Raw genomic sequence first — 17,449 nt, 5'->3', positions numbered from 1 at the left:
TTATCGTAGTTAAATTAAATATTTTTGATTCATATTCACATCTAGAAATGTATGTAGCCAACTATTGCGTTAAGGAATTAAGCAATTTACTCTTCAACGTAGTGATTGGCTAACAGCATTTTTCATAACAAATTCATCATATTGGCAAGAAAAAATACATTAGCAAAATTTTTCGTTAGGCGTGAAGTTAAATTTGCCAAAAAATAAAAAACTTCGTGTAAACAAATATATTAATAAAAATAAAAAACAAAAAAATGTATCGAATATGCAAGCAAATAAAATAGCTAGCTACAAATTAAAAAAAAAAAAAATTGAAACTGAAGAAATACAAAAAAAAAATATATAATAATAATAGAGCTGAAGCTTCAAAGCTTCAACTGTTTCCGTTTAACACCCACAATAACTCGTATGGTAGTTATAGTATTATATGATATAAATTAGAAATATATATTATATATATATATATATATATATATATATTTGTAGTTATATGTATGTGCGTGTACATTTAATTTATATATTGTTCTCTATGTGTGTGTCTGTACGATTATCAATTGATCTAATGTTTGTCTTAATTACAATTTTCGATCGTCCTTAAATGTAATAAACATAATAATATAATTATATATATAAATATACATATAACAATATGTTCTATTTCTATGATGTGAGTCATATTCAAAGTATTTTATGCATGCATACAAAATTAACATTAATAATTAGAAATTATTTAAAGAAAATAAAAACCGAAGAACGAAGAAAAAACAGGGATGTGTCAAACCACGCCCAGCAATCAATAAGAAAGAAAAACTGTAATTGGGTTCCTTATGTACGAATAATGCATAAAATTTGAAGGATAAAAGAAAACATGAAGAAACTAAACACGAAACAGAACAAATTAATTGAAATTTTTCAAATATATATATTATATATTACATATATACAATACTATATATACAAGCATAAACATAAATATACATAATACTAAAATATATATTATATATATATATATATATATATATATATATATATATATATATATATATATATATATATATATATATATATATATATATATATATATATATATGTATAGGAATACATAATAATAGTAATATAGTATACCTAAAGCCGCCAACCGCCAAACAACAAAAAATTTTGAAGCGCATTTGCGAGACGCCCAGCGTCTAAAATTAGACTACAACTAAATATTAAATAAATGTGCGTCCTCTCCCTAACCCTATACAATATACATATATACAGTAGATCCATAAGACCACACGCTTATGCGGCCTATAACTGGCTGATATAGTTTAGCTATCAACTTTTACATAAACAAGAAAAAACTAATGCTTCGGCCATCCGAAGCTTATATATCCTTGCAGATTGTTGTTTTAGAAATCAAGATTTATTCAAAAGCACATTTCTCCTGTCATTGCATAGAAGTTAGGCACCCAGACTTTCCCATCTATTCAATCGATCTGCAGGGGTAAATGGAAAACATTTTGCGCTAAGGATATATAAATCGGAAATAGGCAAAAGCGAAAAAATCAACTTTGAAATGCAACTAAAAACCCTCTAATGAAAACAATAAATTAAATATATATATATACATATTTCTATATTTAAATGTATTTCATCTTATATAAGACTGCTGTTATGTTCGTAAATATATTTAATATATATTATAATTAACGAAAAATATAAACCATACAAATAAAAAAAACAAAAACAAAAAAAATGTAATAAATGAATAGTTGTATTCATACTCTACCTATATACATACGACTATTATATAATGTACTGTAATAAACTAAACTTCGTAATTATGTATATGTAGAGGATTAATTGAAGCGTATGTGTATGTAACCAACAAATCAATCTACATATATATTGAAACAAGGGCTAAAGTTGTAGAGACTTGAAATATGACGGGTTTTAATATCGAGTAACCTAATTACATCATCATTAACAATATCATCCACAAAAAAAAATGTAGTAAAATATTCTCTTTTTGCTTTATGTGATCTATATATACATACACATTAAAACATACATAACTACATACATATACATATATCTATATATATGTACAATAAAAAATGTCCTTGGAAAAAAAAAATAAAAATTGTTTAATCTATTTCTGGAATATATATATAGGAATGGCATGAACTGGAATTATTAATCGACCAAAGTTTATAATATTCTCCCTCACAAAACAATTTCCAATAATTTTTGTTCATATAACTTTAAATAACAATATATTTGGTTAAATACTTGAGTATCTTTTAAATATGCTCTTCAATTCTAAACCGAGCGAATTTGAAGTTGCTACAATAAATAGACATATATATACATATTACATTGGTGGAATGTTAGGTTAACGCCTTGCTTCAAGCATGCCAATATAGTGGCAAATTTTCTCGAGAAGTACGGGGTCTCGGATCAGTTGCATCTTTGACTGGAGCTCATAGAGGCTGTGCAAATCCCGTTGCTCAAAGGCGCAATCGATGGACTCCTCGTACAAGCTGAAATAGAATAGTTTCAATGGACATATCTCCAGAATATGCAGAACAAAGAATTTACCCAGCTCGTGTATACCAGTAAACCTTGCGCTTGTCCGGACAGCGTTGAATATATTTTTGCGCTTCTCGTACATTTTCGCGCTGCAGACAAACTTCCACGAAGGGTTCATATCCAATGGGGCTTTTCTTGCTCTTCGAAAACTTCTCCAGCTCTACCCAGTTGTATTTTTCGGCCAAGGTAAGTATTCGCAACCACCAAAACCTGCGATCAGGTACCTTGTAATCGCTTTTGATCTTTTCCACCTCCTTGAGCTCGCCTATTTTCAACAGTTCGTACATAGTATCATGTATGGATAGTCCGTTGAATTCGGCGGCACCAATGTGCTTTGTCGATAGAGTCTTCTGCAGCTTAAGCATGCGCGCCGTATCCGCACATAGTTCCGCCTCCACAGTGCATCTGCCCTGTGCGTAGCTATTGCCAATATTGGACAGATTCGACTCAAGACCCTCACTTTCGAGTGCATTATAAAAATGATACTCGGCAATGGACTTGTGATCATCCTCGGTGTTGTAAATATCATAGAGTGCCGTTCGACTGGACTCCATCATAATCTTCTTGTACATATTTAGTGCCAAAGGATATTCTCTTATAATCATCTACAAGATTGAAGCAATTAGTGGTGAAAATTTAGTATATGAAAAATAGTTAAATTTACATGGAAATTAGAGAGCATCATTTTCTTTTTTATCTCGAGTAGAACCTCTGTAACCAGTTCTGGATCGCCAGATTGTGTGGCACTCGCCACTGCCCGATCGAATTTGCCCATTTTCAAAAGCAATGGCACATGCAACGAGGCACGCGGCTCGAGCTCCAACAGCTTAATTGCCAACTCACTGCGTCCATTTTGATAGGCCTTCTCTGCTATATTGCAATATGAAATGCCCTCAATTGAGGGATTCTTGAATTTCTCCGTTATCTTTCGAGCCACCTCATTATCATCTGAAAACAGTAAAATGAATATCTACAAGAAATGGAATAGTTCATGTTATCCATCTTACTCTGATCATTCATGACCTTATGGTAAGCCCAATGCTCCAAGATCCAAGATTCGGGTAATTTTAGATGTTTGGCCACCTGTATGGCCACGGCATAATGCTTGCGAAAGACAAGGCGACTCAAAATCACCTCTGGATTAAGATGAGAGAATCTGCAAAGATATATTTATAAGTGGGTATTTAAGTTATTTAAATGCCCATCTATTTTACTGCTTATAGGTCAGTGGCATGGCAATTTTCTCATGGCGCAAAGTATTTAAGACTCTCAATATCCTCAAGATGCGCATATACTCTTCGGGATTATGCGATGGTATAAAGCCCTTGCCGAAATAAGCTGTCTACAATGGAACGTTTTGAAATGACATTGGTGTGATTATGGATATTCAAAGTATATACAACTTACCCGCATTAGACTCTTCTGGGTTTCGGGGCAGAATTCATATGCTGCAGCCTCGATGCACTCGTTGACAGCCAATTCAATGTTCGAACGGCACATGCTTAGATATTCATCGGACTTGTAGGATTTCTCCTCGAACTTCTTTTGTGCCTCGAATAGATAGCTCGCTGGCGCCTGGCTATTTACGGCAAATATGTTCTGCACACACTTCGGCAGGCGTTGAATCATTTCATGTGAGGTTTGGCTAATAATGCGAACACCATCCATTTCAGCGACCAGAAACATGACCGGATCACTGGGAATTTCGCTTCTGTCTGCATTGCGGTTAACAATCAAGAGATATGAGGGATAGGAAATGACAACAGCATCTGCATCGCTATCATGGGTATTCATAATCCATTCAATTTGCAATGGAATATCCTTTCGGCCAGTGTCGAACTCGCAGTACTTCTGACGCATGTCGACGCTGCCCAGCCAGAGCAAACCGGTGTTGGTGTAGAGCGCCAAATGCTGATGGTTGTACGAAACAGAAATCTTGATAATCCGATCATGGGGTTTCTCAAACAGATTAGCCGTCACGGTGCCCACAGTTTGGCCGTGCTGCAGCTTGATGACTTCTCGCTCACGTCCTAGCAGACAATAGCTATTGCGACCCTCGGTTACAATTTCCCAGCACGAACAATTAGCATTGGAATCTGACAAAAGTAAAGTTCATTTGGTTAAATTTACGGGCAAAATCTCATTGCTTCTCTCACTTGGTATATCAGGCAACTTTCGCTCAGTTTTGTTGCTGTTCTGCTTTAGGAATATGCGACCGGAAGTCGTCATAACGGCAACGCCAGTGCCAGCTGCGGATTGAAAGACTTTGGCCTCCACAATCTTAATAACGCTCGCCTCGCCGCCAATGCTATACGATTCCTTCTCATTACCAAACAGATCGTAAACAAACACTTTGGCGTTCTCCAGCACACAGATGAGCTCCTCAGTGTCGGACCAGCCCATCGAAATCAACTTGCCATGATTCCACTGCATTTATATACATACAATATATGTAAATATGTAAATATAAATATCCACTTGTTGCTCTTTACATCAGCTGCTTACCAAAATATGACCAGTCTCATTGCCGCTGGTATCAAAAATCCGAATCATCGGCCGCGCTGCGCCTTTGACAGGCACCAATTTTGTAGCATCGCGTATTGCAGCCAAAGGACCTCCGTAGGGTGCTACTGCAACTTGCATGTATTCCAAATCGAAATCGATCGGCCAATCAGGTGTTGCAAGCTCAACTTTTCTGTGGGCGTAAGACCGCAAGAGAGAAAGATATGTATGTACATATTTTTCATCAGTGAAAAGTTTAGCTTATTTTATCTCTCACCTGTAGTAGTCCGGTCGGACCTTAAACCACTCTCCAGTGTTGTTCATAATCGGCATGATTAAGGGAATAAATATATAAATACTTTAAGGAAAAAATAAACAGACGTAGTGCATTTTTCCGCTACTGTTGTTGGTCTGATTAGAGAATGCAGAAGTGTGTGTAACAGTTACTTGTCACGAATCGTGGTTCCATTGCATTAATCGTCTTACGATAGGTCACCATAAAATTTAAAATAATATCAAGTAATTAAACTATATATACAAAATAACTGTAAATAAACAGATAATTCACATTTTACAGCTATAGTTTTACTAATTGTTTTCTTGTTTAAAATTGACTTTTGCGATAGTTTTGATTCGTGACAGCACTTTTCGTGTGTGAGCCCCTAATATATACAACGCTGGTTCTGCACATGTGAAAGGCCAATTTCAACAGCCAGTATTATTTGTCACAGCGTTACGCTTTAAACAACTTTAAATATTACTAATTTATTAACAAATGGCTGACACTAAGCAAACAGTTGTTGAAGGCGTCGATGCACTCACCCTAAATGGCAAATCCGATGCAGAGACGGTTGAAACGGCAACGGACGCTGCTGGCGCTGAGGCAGGAGGAACAACAACAAACGCTGACGATGTGGTTGATCCATGGAATGTGGCCAGCAGCAGTGATGCAGGCGTCGATTACGACAAGCTAATAAGTATGCAACACGATTTTGTGGTCACTCTAATGTGTACAACTTGAATATTATCTATATATATAAATATTTTGTGTTGACACGTTGCAGAGCGCTTTGGCTCGAGTAAAATCGATGAGGAACTTATCGCACGATTTGAAAAAATCACAGGAAAGCCAGCTCATCATTTGATTAGACGCGGTATCTTCTTTTCGCATCGCGATCTACACTCAATTTTAACGCTAATCGAGCAGGGCAAACCATTCTATTTGTACACGGGCCGAGGACCCAGCTCTGGGTCCTTGCATGTTGGTCACCTAGTGCCGTTTATTCTGACCAAATGGCTGCAGGAAACGTTCGATGTGCCGCTGATCATTCAGCTGACGGACGACGAGAAGACACTATGGAAGGACCTGAAGATCGAGGAGGCTATCAGGTTGGCCCGTGAGAATGCAAAGGATATTGTTGCCATGGGTTTCGACCTGAATAAAACTTTCATATTCAATAATCTGGAGTTTATGGGGTAAATACATACATATATGTACCATATACACTTTGCGCATAATCCAATCATTTACTTTCCAGCAAATGCCCTGCATTCTACCAGAACATAATTCGCATTCAAAAGTGCGTCACTTTCAACCAGGTGAAGGGCATTTTCGGTTTCGGCGACTCGGATATTATTGGCAAGATTGGATTCCCCGCCGCGCAAGCAGCGCCCGCCCTCTCAAGCACATTTCCCTTTATCTTTGGAAATAAGAAAGTTCACTGCCTGATACCCTGCGCTATCGATCAGGATCCGTATTTCCGAATGACTCGCGATGTGGCGCCACGACTGGGATTCCCAAAATGTGCGCTTATCCACTCCAGCTTCTTTCCGGCTCTGCAGGGCGCCAAAACGAAGATGTCGGCGAGCGAGCAGAACTCGGCTGTATTTCTGACTGATACTCCTAAGCAGATCAAGAATAAAATCAATAAATACGCATTTTCGGGCGGACGCACCACAGTCGAAGAGCATCGTCAACTGGGCGGCATTCCCGACATCGATGTAGCCTATCAGCTACTCAAGTTTTTCCTAGAGGACGACCAGAAGCTCGAAGAAGTGCGCCTTGCATACAGCAAGGGTGAAATGCTGACAGGAGAGATCAAAAAGCTAGCTATCGAGGTGAGCTGCAGCTGGAAATTCCACTCACAAAATAAACTCATTTCTCGATTTCCCCACAGACTCTAACGCCCATTGTGGAGCAGCATCAGGCAGCGCGTAAATTGGTAACAGACGAAGTGCTGGACAAATATTTTGAGATCAGAGCTCTGAAATTTGGAAGCTAGAGCCAGTATATATATAGAACGAACATTATATAGACACAAATGTATTTATTGATTTGTGTGTTTGCCACACAGCTGAAAGCTTGTTGCACACACACAAGCCGCACGTTGCGCTCGCTATTTATTTACTAAGCAAAATTTTGTGTTATTATTTTTATAAGCACACAGAGAAGCAAAATGCAAACAAACCAATAAACGCCTACAAACTGACCCACTTTGGCTAGTTGTAAAATAGCTGTAAAACTCCAGGCTCCAAAAGCGGGAATGGCGATTGAGCCGTCGCGTCAACTCCAATATTTTGTATATATACATATTTCATATATATGTATATGATAAATATATAGCTACTATTCTGACGCAAGCATCTGGTAAAGCAGCTAAAATAATATATTTCAGACTCGTCGCTGCGCAAAAATGTAATAATTTCCGTGTAATTCGAGAGTTATTGAACGCATTCGATTTCTGTTTCGCTCATAATAATACAATCTCAATAAAGCGAGTAATGAATTTAGCTACAAGTCGAAAGTACTAGTTGGGCCCACGATGTCTATGGGCCAACTATACCTGAAGTAATATAATTGATATACAGATATGTATACGTATATGTATATGGAAATGCATGTTTATCAAACCCTATACTAGTGATGGGTATATGTATTTGACGTACATACAGGTATATATGGGTTTCTTTTTATTTTATTTTTTTTAATTAACCCAAAACACTTGTGTTTACACGCGTTGAAAATATATTTATGTATATATGTATATCTATGTATATATTTATACACATGTGTGTGTATATATAGAGCTAAAGCCAGCCTCTATACGGAGCTCGGTCGGTGCGCTTGTGTATATCATATACGAAGAATGCTGCTGCAAAGAAAAATGAACTCAAACTCAAATCGAGACGACAACGACGACGACGACGACGTCGACAACGATCCATAAGGCCAGTTGCCCATAAGCCAAACGCGACTTCAGCATTGCACACGCGCATCATCTTCGATTCTCGCTGACAATAGAAGGAAATTAAGCCGCAGTCACCTTTGTTATTATCGGGGTTGCTGTTGTTGTTGTTGTTGTTGCTGCTGCTGCTGCAGCGACAGGTAAACAAAAGGAAAAGCCGAGACACGTAGCCGATCACGATCCTTGACTGTTGACACACGTACCAAAAGGCACTCCATCAACGGGCTGACGCCATGGACCGCAGCTCCACTGGCGAATGATGAATAGCTAGGAAAAACAGTTTTCATTGCATACACTTCTCTAGTGCAGCTCATGCATCGGCCAGAGAGAATTCTTAAGCGACAAAAACAAAATCGAAAGTGGGGATCATTGGCCAGCGACAGGTCGTCGTCAGCGGACGTCAATCGGCTTAAGCGATGAGCGATCAACTGTTGAGTGCTGCCACGGACGACGATCCACCGGCACTGATACCGACGCCGGTGTCATTGCCCAGCGCCTATGTGGACGCTGATGCGTCTGCCGAGCAGCCCGTGCTCTTGGAGCTGGGCGCCGCTCAGCCGCCGGCAGCGAATCTCAACTATTCGCTCTCGCCGGACGGCGCTGCGATGCTCACCTATACAGCGCCCACACACGCTCACATCAGCTATTCGCCCACATTGATGTCCAGCTACGAGAAGCAGCACAATCTCGGCCTGATCGGGCCGGCAATTGGTGGCAGCTCCGCCTACAGCATCAGCATACCACAGCCCGTGTCCATGTGGCATGATGGCTGTGCGCCGCCTGAGCCCAAGCGCAGCGAACTGGTTGCCGTGCCACCGCCCACATATATGACCTATAGCGGGGGCAGCAGCGGAAGCGGTGGCGTCGGTAGTGCCGTGGAGGTGGAGATTGCCAAGGAGCAGAATCCGGCATGGCGCGAAAAGGCGCTGCAAATGGAGAAAGACTACAGACGCACGGCCTGCGATCGAGAGCGCACGCGCATGCGCGACATGAACAAGGCCTTCGATCTGCTGCGCTCCAAGTTGCCGATCTCAAAGCCCAATGGCAAGAAGTACTCCAAAATCGAGAGCTTGCGGTGAGTGGATCATGTGTGTAACCCATCCATCATGCAGCTGATTAGCTAGCTTCCCTTTGCAGCATCGCCATCAACTACATCAACCATCTGCAGGCCATGCTGCGCGAGAATCACGTGCTGCCCGAAACAGAGCTGGTTTCGTTCAAGTGCAGCAATCGCTCCCTGAACTACGATGGCCAGGGCCAACATCTCAATCCCTCCGCTGGCTATGACTACGAGAACAGCGCCTCGGCGGCTGCCTCATCCCAGAATGGCTGCACCTGGAGCGGTGGCAGCAGCAGTTCCCCCAACTACGAGACCAACTCCAAGGATCATTGGAACACGTAGCCAAGGATTGGGCTAATCAGCACAATTACCGTGCCATTGCCAAAGAAAGTTGCGGAATATGGTCAATTTGCATCATACAGTGACTCCGTTTGATTTGTAGAAATCGAATAATACCAGTGAACCATGGCTAGACTTGACCTGTTGTTCAGTTTAAAAATATATACATATAATTAATACGAAAATAAAATGATTAATACGAAAATGAAACAGAACCTAAATTTGCAATATTCTAGCTATATTATTAAAATATTATAAATAAATTTAATTAAAACAAGAAAAAAATCTAAATATTGACAATTTATATAAATTATTGCATCAATATGCAAATAAAATTAAATAGAAAAAAAAATTAAAACGTTTACTAATAGCAATCCTTAAAAATAATTATATTTAATATAATTTTTAATTTTCAAAATCTAGTTTGATTAAATTAATTAATATTTTAAGAACGCAAATAATTTTATATAATCTAAAAATCTTGTATTAAATCTTGGGCCATTGGAGAATATTTATTTGGATTAAACATCTTTGAACTGAGATATTTTTAGGAAAACCTGAGGTCGATTCAATAGATTGCCAATTTAAATTTAAATGCAGATTTTTGCCAACCTAATGTAAAAATATCATACTAACGAGTGTATGTATATAAATCGAACTTCCAAAAAATTCTACTGTAAGTGGATAGAGTCCCCAACCTGAACAGATACTGAACACCATCCCGATCCCTCCGTTGCAAATTAAAATTTAAATAAATTAATTGTCACTACAGCAGTTGTCTTTTTAGGTTTTATTCATTTTAACTTTACGCTTTAAACATTTTACAGTTGGTAATTTACATAAGTTGAAAAAAAGAATTGATTGTTTCGATAATATGTTAACCTAAAAAGTACAACAAACAGAAAAAATATTTAACAAATAATTATAGTTGATAATGGAATTACTGAACTGCATTTTAGAGTAATAAGTTTGTAATACTTATTGTATTATGTATAGTTTATGGGTGGCATACACAAAGCCAACTACACACTGTTCACACACGCATACACACAATTTGTCCGCTAAATAATTGATTTAAGAACAGTATTGTTTTTTTTTTAGTTTTTGAGTTGACTTTTTCGCAAAATAAATGGGGCGAAATAACAAATGATGTGGAAGGTTTTCAGACGCTGTTTAGCAATTTAGTAAACGAGCGCTTAGTTATCCTTCTTCATCCTTGTGGAGGTCATGCGGTAGATGATGGAGTCCCGGCCGGGATCCATGGAGCCGATGGCGTAGCAGATGGCCAAAAGCGACAGGCCGAATATGACCATGAACCACAGGATGATGTTGAAAATGACTGGATAATCTTCGTTATAGTAGACGGCGAAATTGTATTTGTTATCGTCATCGGCTGCGACAGTTTCGCGCTTGTAACGGGAATTGGTTTCCTTGTCCGTAGATAGAACGAAGAGCACCGAGTCGCTGGACTTTTGTGCGGCAGCCAGAAGACGACTGATGGCAACAGAGATTAGCTTGTTTGCTTCGTCCACAGCAAGAGACTTCTCTCCGTGCGCCTTGGCAATGCCGTCGACAGACAGGCGAATGAGCAAAACGTTGGACGGTTTCAACATCTCGGCCAAGTTCTCGGAGGCGGCATTGATGAAACCAATTTCCTGCAGGAACTGCTTGTCAGCATTGTGCAACGTGGGGTTCAGGTGCTTGGTAGGCTTAGCAGCAGGCGTCTCGAATTCACCAAAGCATGCCTTGAAGGCTTGTACCTTAAAAAGAAAATATAATTGATTAGATAAGTTTTGGCCGTGAGCTACGCGAACTTACGCCCTCATCGTATTGGTCGAAGTTAATATCGCAGACGGGCTCGTTGGCTGCCTCCAGCTCAGCGGCCAGTGCATTGAGCGAATGTCCAGTATTGGAGCCAACCAGTTCATAGGATTTTACATTGCCTGTCGTTGTCACATGGCTAAGGCCCTCCACATGCACGGCAATAACGCCCTTGGCCAAATTGAAGGGATCGTTGATGGTCAGGCCAGTCCAATCAGAATCGCCAACGACGGAGTTGCCCATGGAGGCATATAGCACATCGCCGATATCGCGACTGTTCAGGGGATCAGTGCCCTTGAAGCTAATCGCCTTGGGGCTGTTCAGCACGGTGAACTCGCCAGCGGCATGGACTGCAGAATATTTTTAACAAGTTTAGTTTCTATTTTAATACACTTAGTTAAATATTGAAATAGATCCAAGTGGGACCTTTACGATTCTGCGCAACCAGCAGTCAATGGGGCTCTTTCAGCCACCTCCACCCTGATTAGCAGAATCGATGCGAGTTTGGATTACAGAATTTACACAATTCAAACACATCTCAGAACGAGTAAACATTTTACAATTAATATTTGAATAGATTTACTTACTTGCTGCTATACATAGGGAAAAAACGAGTACGTTTTGCAACATTTTCATTTTTCTGCCAGCCTTTTAATCATATGACGAACAACTGCACAGAGAAAAACCTACTACGCTCTGACTGTCATGTGATGGGTAGAAGAAGTAGTTGCTATCGAAAGTGGCCCATCTCTAATGGCCAGGGCTGTCATGGCTTTGTAGCAAGAAATGTCAAATATGGTGACGTCACAAACAAAGCACCAGACGTGATATACCAGATATATAAAAGTATTACTGTATTACAGTTATGCAATGGTATTCACTATAATTATATATAAGCACTAAACACACATACAGCGATATAAAGCATCGGTTGCATTTATATCGATGAAATATGGTATAAATTATTGGCAGTGCATTTTCGGTATTTTGGTATTTTTGTATTTTACAGTGACGGTCACAAGTTTTTGTTGTGTTTTTGCATTTGTTTTTGCAAAATCAACAAAAAAGTGTGTGAAAACCACACAATTTTGCTGAATTTTAAATATGTTATGGTCCCTGGAACAGGTTGAGGGCATGCTAAGTGTCCTCAAAACCTCGACGGACAAAACTGTTGTTTATAAATGCCTCGTAAAATTTCGCACAGATTTGATCAAAAGTAAAGATGGAATTGTGTTATTTCGAACTGCAGGGGGTGTTCCAGTAATGGTTCGCCTGATTAGCAAATTGAATGAAAAGATAATGGAAGTAGTACTGAGCATATTGGGCAACTGCTGCACCGATGATCAGTCCTGCGTAGAGGTGAGTAGCATAATATCTAAAACGAATTATGAGTAATAATTTAATTTGTCTCCAACAGGCTGTGGATTGTAAGGTCATTAGCCCTTTGATAACCATATTGAAGACCATTCCCAATCCAATAATACAGTGCCGGGCCTGTCGCATGCTTGGCAACATGGCCAAAAATAAGAAAGCGTCGTCCTTTTTAAATGTTCACTATGGAGCCATAGCGCCAGCCATTTGCCATATCATCGAGTCAACGAGCGCCGTTCAAACGAAAATAATGGCCTTTCGTGTCTGTCGAAACTTGCTGGTCAGCCCTCAGTTCTATAAACCGTTTTTAGCCTCCAATGGCTTCCTGCAGCTGATGCACATTTTTGTGGCGGTCATGAAGAACAATGAGGCGCCCAAGGCTTCGGAGCAGAATGCCGTCGATGTCTCAGCTTTAGTTGGCCTCAAGCGAAATCAGCACCGGGAGAAATATTTCGAGGAGGTTGCACGCAATCTGGAAGGTGTACGCAGCGACATCTTCGACTATCAAATGCTAAAGAACTCGACGCGGAACTGCGAGTACGTGTTGCCCAAGGAGAATGATGCCATCGAGCTGGCCTACGAGATCCTGAAGTGTCTCTTGCTGCTCTCGGCTCAGCAAATTGGCATGAAAGCCTGGGAGGTTCGTATGGAGAGTTTGATATTATGCTTATTGCCTATCTTAATCCATTTCTATATATTCTAGGTGCTTTCACGCAACACTTCTCTGGCACCTATTGTCTATTTCGTGAAGGAAGATAGTGAGCAACGCGCCTCGGCCCTTAAGATTCTATCGAACTTCTGCAAGGATCCCTATGCATTCTATATGCTCAGTACTGCCGACGCCATTGTGGCTGCCTGTGAGCTGCTCATGGCCGTCAATATGGCCAAGCCGCTGTCGGAGAGCGAGAGTCGACATTGCGTGAATATTATAGCAACACTGTCGGTGGATGCCTGCAGTCGCTCCAAGATACGGCGCTGCGGTGCACTACGCAAGCTGGTGGCCATGATACGGGACTCACATTCACAGAGCGAGCGTTCATCTGTATGTTGAATAACCGTTTATATACTCATATCTTTACTATAATATTTTCTTCTAGCTCTTTCACATTCTGAACAACTTTCAATACGATAATCTGAGTATGGAAATGCTGCTGTATGAGGGTCTGGTGCCAATGCTGGTGCGTGAGCTAAATGATTATCTGACCAGTGATGAGGAGTATCATAAGCGACGGCGGGAGGAGCGTATACAGGGTGGCAAAAAACGAAAGTTAACTGATCCCACAACACCAGAAACTCTCAGCAAGGTATAAGAAATATATATTTGTATATATTCATTAAGCACTCAGCTTCATGACCATTTCTGTGTCAGTTCTCGAAAACCCAGGAGCCACTCAACTTGGACTTTGACTCACCCAGTAGCTCGCCGCGCTCTTATCGCACCACCAGTCCGTGCAGCTCGCGCAGCATGTCGCCCGTTTGCTCCAATCTCTTTGCCAACGATGACGACGAGAACTATTCGCCCGCCTGCAGTGACGACGATGACGACGAGGACGATAGCAAGGCGAGCAGTGGCAATATGGATACACGCGAATCTCGCATAGCTTCGAATCGTGCACAGCCGGCCAATGTCATGGACATACTTAAGCTCATCGATGAGGGCAGCGAAACAATTGACGACACCTTGTCCGACAAGGAGGACATGGAAGAGCTTAGCTCTGATGTGCCGCCCAAGCTCGCTCAGCTGCGCAGTCAAGCAGGCGACACCATCGACATCATTGAGAATCTAATTTACCGCATTACGCTGATGATCAATAAGCGTCCGGAGCTGGGCAAGCCGGAAACACTGGACACCCTAATACGAGCCATCAATCTCTTTGGAGCCAACAATAATTTTGCCAATGCGTTGACCAATATATTGCTGTAAGTTTGAATGTTGTCTAAATGCTGAAATGATTCGGTAATCCTTTAAATCTTTCTACAGCGAAAGCCAGTTCTTTGCCCAGATCATCAAGCATGGCGTTGTGCATCAGCTTTATCAACTGACCAAAGTGGAGGAGGTATTAGCGAATTGAGTTATTCTTAGCGAATTGAGTTATTCTCACGAACAAACCCATTCCGATCCCTACTCCATTTTTCCGGTAATCTCATCTAAATGATCTTGCAGATGCGCAAGGATGGCTTTGCTTTTCTGGAGACGCTCACGAATGTGGGTGAATCCAACTATGGCAAGGAGGAGCTGGTGCGACTGCTGCGCTGCGAATCGGATTTGAATGCACAGCAACGGGCGGCCATATCCGTGGCGTACATCATTAAAAGCCACCGGCTGCTCTATCAGTTCTTGTATGACGGCAACGCGCTGACTCTGCTCTTCGACTTGCTGCTGCGCAAGAAGAGCGACAATTTGTATGCAGACGAGGCGGCGGATGCTGTGACGGCCATGTCACGCTTTACGCTGGGCATTGTGCTGCCCAAGCCGGAGCAGGTGGACAGCAGCAGCAGCATCTGTTTAAACCAGATGAACGCCACAAATATACCACTGCATGAGCATTGTGATATGCGGTTTCTACTGGCCAGCGAGAATGTAGATGGAAAGGATGCGGAAAGCCGGACGACGCTCAGCATTGGCTTCAACAAGCAGCTGCTGTGTGAGACCAGCGAGGTGTTCAACAAGATGCTCAATAGCGACTTCCGCGAGGGCCACGACGGCGAGATCCAGCTGCGCGATTATACGGCCAACGGATTGAGGTATTTCCTCCACTTAATTAGCTGCCAGGAGAGGCATCTGGTTATGCCGGACTATGACGCCCTGTTGCAGGCTTTCGAGATGTCGCGAGTGTACATAATACCGGAGCTGGAGGCGCTGCTGCACGAGCGGCTAATACAGTTCCTGGACTCGCGCAATTGCCTGCGCTTGCTGGAGTGGGCCCTGAAGAACTACCATGCGGAGCTCACCGAAACAGCGATCAGCTATTATCTGTGCGCCTCGCTGCCGGCCCAGGATAAGCTGCAGCTGTTCCGAGCTGCCGAGGACTCAGTCTATGCCAGCGAATGGTTCCAGCTGCTCAACGATGCAGTCTACGAGAGATGTCGCAGCACCGGCTATTAGCTACTTAAGATTGATGCCCGACCTGCCAACTATTAATGTGATTGTCTTTGTGTGTCTATGTATTTGTAATGTCTAGGAAAGTAATGGGAGCTTGTGCCAAATCCAAACAGTTTCTATTTAAAGACCCAGCCAACTTAAGAATTAGCTACAATATTATTACTAGGAATAATAAACTATTTAAACCTAACTGCGCTGCGCGGACTCGAAGCTGGGCATGGCACAGAACCGGAGCACCAGCCAATCCGTCAAGGGAGTTGGCGTCAGCTTGAAGAGCCAACGGTAGACCTTATAGCGCCAGGGCTCGTGTATGTACAGCGTCTTCGGCTGAGCATTAGTCAGCGCATCCTTGAACTTCGCCAGCAGTGCCTCGTCCTGGAGCTGATTGGGTTTCTTGAATCCGCTCAGCATGCTCAGGTACTCGTGGAATACCTTGAAGTAGCTTCCATAGTAGGCCAGCTGCTCCGCGCTGAATGCCTCCAACTGCTGCTGTGCCTGCTGTTGCTGGCGTGCGGCGATGTTGCTCTCCAGCACAAAGGAACCGGGCACAAAGTTGATCACCTCCATGCCATGCGGCTGCAGCTCGATGCGCAGTGCATCGTTCCAAACCCGCAGCGCGGCCTTAGTGGCAGCATACGGTGCCAGAGCGGGCAGCGCCTGGAAGCCACAGTGGCTAGTCACGTTGATGATGCGCGCTCGCTGCTGGCGCAGCAGCGGCAACAGTTGCCTGGTCAGACGCATGGTGCCCAGCAGATTGCAGTTGAGCTGATGCTCGATTTGCGCCGGCAGCTGCCATTCGAATTCGCCGAAGCACATGACGCCCGCATTGTTGACCAGCGCCATCAGCTGGCAGTCCGAGCTGGCCAAGAGCTGCTCAAGTTTGGCATGTAGCTGCACTATAGACTCCGGCTCCAGCAGATCTAGCTGCCAGGTGTGCATGCGTCGTCGCTCATTCTCGCTGCTCATCTGCTGCAGCAGCTGGGCGCCCTGCGATTCCAAGTTGTGGCAGCAGGAGATGACTGTCATATGCAGCGCCCTATAGCAGTAGACAGCCAGAGAGTGGCTGCATCGAAATATATATAGAAATAATGTATATATATTTATTATATATGTATGCACGAGGTCAGCTTACCCCAAGCCCGAGTCGCAGCCCGTCACCAGCACCACTTGATGTGGCCCAACGCTCAGCTGGCGTCGACCCATGCCCAGGCAGCGCTTCAGGGCGCTCAGCAGTTGATTGCGGCTGCCCATATCGGCGGTTCCAGATAAACTGACGAAAAAACTCCCAGCAAAATATAAAATCAAGAGGAAAGAACGAATAAAATATAAACATGCAAAGCGAACCCGAAATTTTAATTCATCTCATACATATATGCACTTCTGTATGTATGCGCCGGCATTATCTGTAGCTCAGCAATATATATGTGTATG

At 42.1% G+C, this 17,449-nt stretch overlaps 6 protein-coding genes across 6 annotated transcripts; 3 read left to right on the top strand and 3 right to left on the bottom strand.

Annotated features, from left to right (window-relative positions):
- Window positions 1-2,244: 2,244 nt before the first annotated feature.
- On the bottom strand, window positions 2,245-5,634 carry Vps16A (vacuolar protein sorting 16). Its single transcript, XM_018000755.2, has 9 exons — window positions 5,357-5,634; window positions 5,083-5,272; window positions 4,734-5,004; window positions 3,985-4,673; window positions 3,792-3,919; window positions 3,585-3,733; window positions 3,242-3,525; window positions 2,587-3,182; window positions 2,245-2,528 (listed from the first exon to the last, which is right to left on the bottom strand). The coding sequence occupies exons 1-9, from the start codon at window positions 5,410-5,412 to the stop codon at window positions 2,381-2,383; spliced, it is 2,511 nt and encodes an 836-aa protein (XP_017856244.1). The 5' UTR covers window positions 5,413-5,634; the 3' UTR covers window positions 2,245-2,380.
- A 77-nt stretch (window positions 5,635-5,711) lies between these two features.
- On the top strand, window positions 5,712-7,568 carry TrpRS (Tryptophanyl-tRNA synthetase). The gene is made up of 4 exons (XM_018000897.2): window positions 5,712-6,056; window positions 6,144-6,555; window positions 6,618-7,197; window positions 7,257-7,568. Exons 1-4 carry the CDS (start codon window positions 5,855-5,857, stop codon window positions 7,359-7,361), a joined length of 1,299 nt encoding a protein of 432 aa, XP_017856386.1. The 5' UTR covers window positions 5,712-5,854; the 3' UTR covers window positions 7,362-7,568.
- A 143-nt stretch (window positions 7,569-7,711) lies between these two features.
- On the top strand, window positions 7,712-11,902 carry sage (salivary gland-expressed bHLH). Its single transcript, XM_018000954.2, has 3 exons — window positions 7,712-8,031; window positions 8,165-9,399; window positions 9,462-11,902. The coding sequence occupies exons 2-3, from the start codon at window positions 8,741-8,743 to the stop codon at window positions 9,724-9,726; spliced, it is 924 nt and encodes a 307-aa protein (XP_017856443.1). The 5' UTR covers window positions 7,712-8,031; window positions 8,165-8,740; the 3' UTR covers window positions 9,727-11,902.
- Window positions 10,480-12,273, bottom strand: ATP6AP2 (ATPase H(+)-transporting accessory protein 2). Its single transcript, XM_018000744.2, has 3 exons — window positions 12,132-12,273; window positions 11,542-11,894; window positions 10,480-11,483 (listed from the first exon to the last, which is right to left on the bottom strand). Exons 1-3 carry the CDS (start codon window positions 12,178-12,180, stop codon window positions 10,920-10,922), a joined length of 966 nt encoding a protein of 321 aa, XP_017856233.1. The 5' UTR covers window positions 12,181-12,273; the 3' UTR covers window positions 10,480-10,919.
- Window positions 12,274-12,361: 88 nt separating this feature from the next.
- On the top strand, window positions 12,362-16,208 carry Rnb (BTB/POZ domain-containing protein Rnb). Its single transcript, XM_018011101.2, has 7 exons — window positions 12,362-12,903; window positions 12,962-13,555; window positions 13,619-13,957; window positions 14,013-14,219; window positions 14,285-14,835; window positions 14,897-14,972; window positions 15,080-16,208. The coding sequence occupies exons 1-7, from the start codon at window positions 12,649-12,651 to the stop codon at window positions 16,019-16,021; spliced, it is 2,964 nt and encodes a 987-aa protein (XP_017866590.1). The 5' UTR covers window positions 12,362-12,648; the 3' UTR covers window positions 16,022-16,208.
- On the bottom strand, window positions 16,063-17,280 carry sro (SDR family oxidoreductase shroud). The gene is made up of 2 exons (XM_018011175.2): window positions 17,151-17,280; window positions 16,063-17,081 (listed from the first exon to the last, which is right to left on the bottom strand). Exons 1-2 carry the CDS (start codon window positions 17,267-17,269, stop codon window positions 16,205-16,207), a joined length of 996 nt encoding a protein of 331 aa, XP_017866664.1. The 5' UTR covers window positions 17,270-17,280; the 3' UTR covers window positions 16,063-16,204.
- Between the last annotated feature and the right edge of the window lie 169 nt (window positions 17,281-17,449).

The sequence above is a fragment of the Drosophila arizonae genome, chromosome 2, assembly GCF_054131065.1.
Source record: "Drosophila arizonae isolate 15081-1271.41 chromosome 2, UAZ_ARI_1.0, whole genome shotgun sequence".
In the NCBI taxonomy this organism is placed as follows: Eukaryota; Metazoa; Arthropoda; class Insecta; order Diptera; family Drosophilidae; genus Drosophila; species Drosophila arizonae.
The sequence above is the reverse complement of the archived record's forward strand: the minus strand, read 5'-3'. Positions and strand labels throughout refer to the sequence as shown.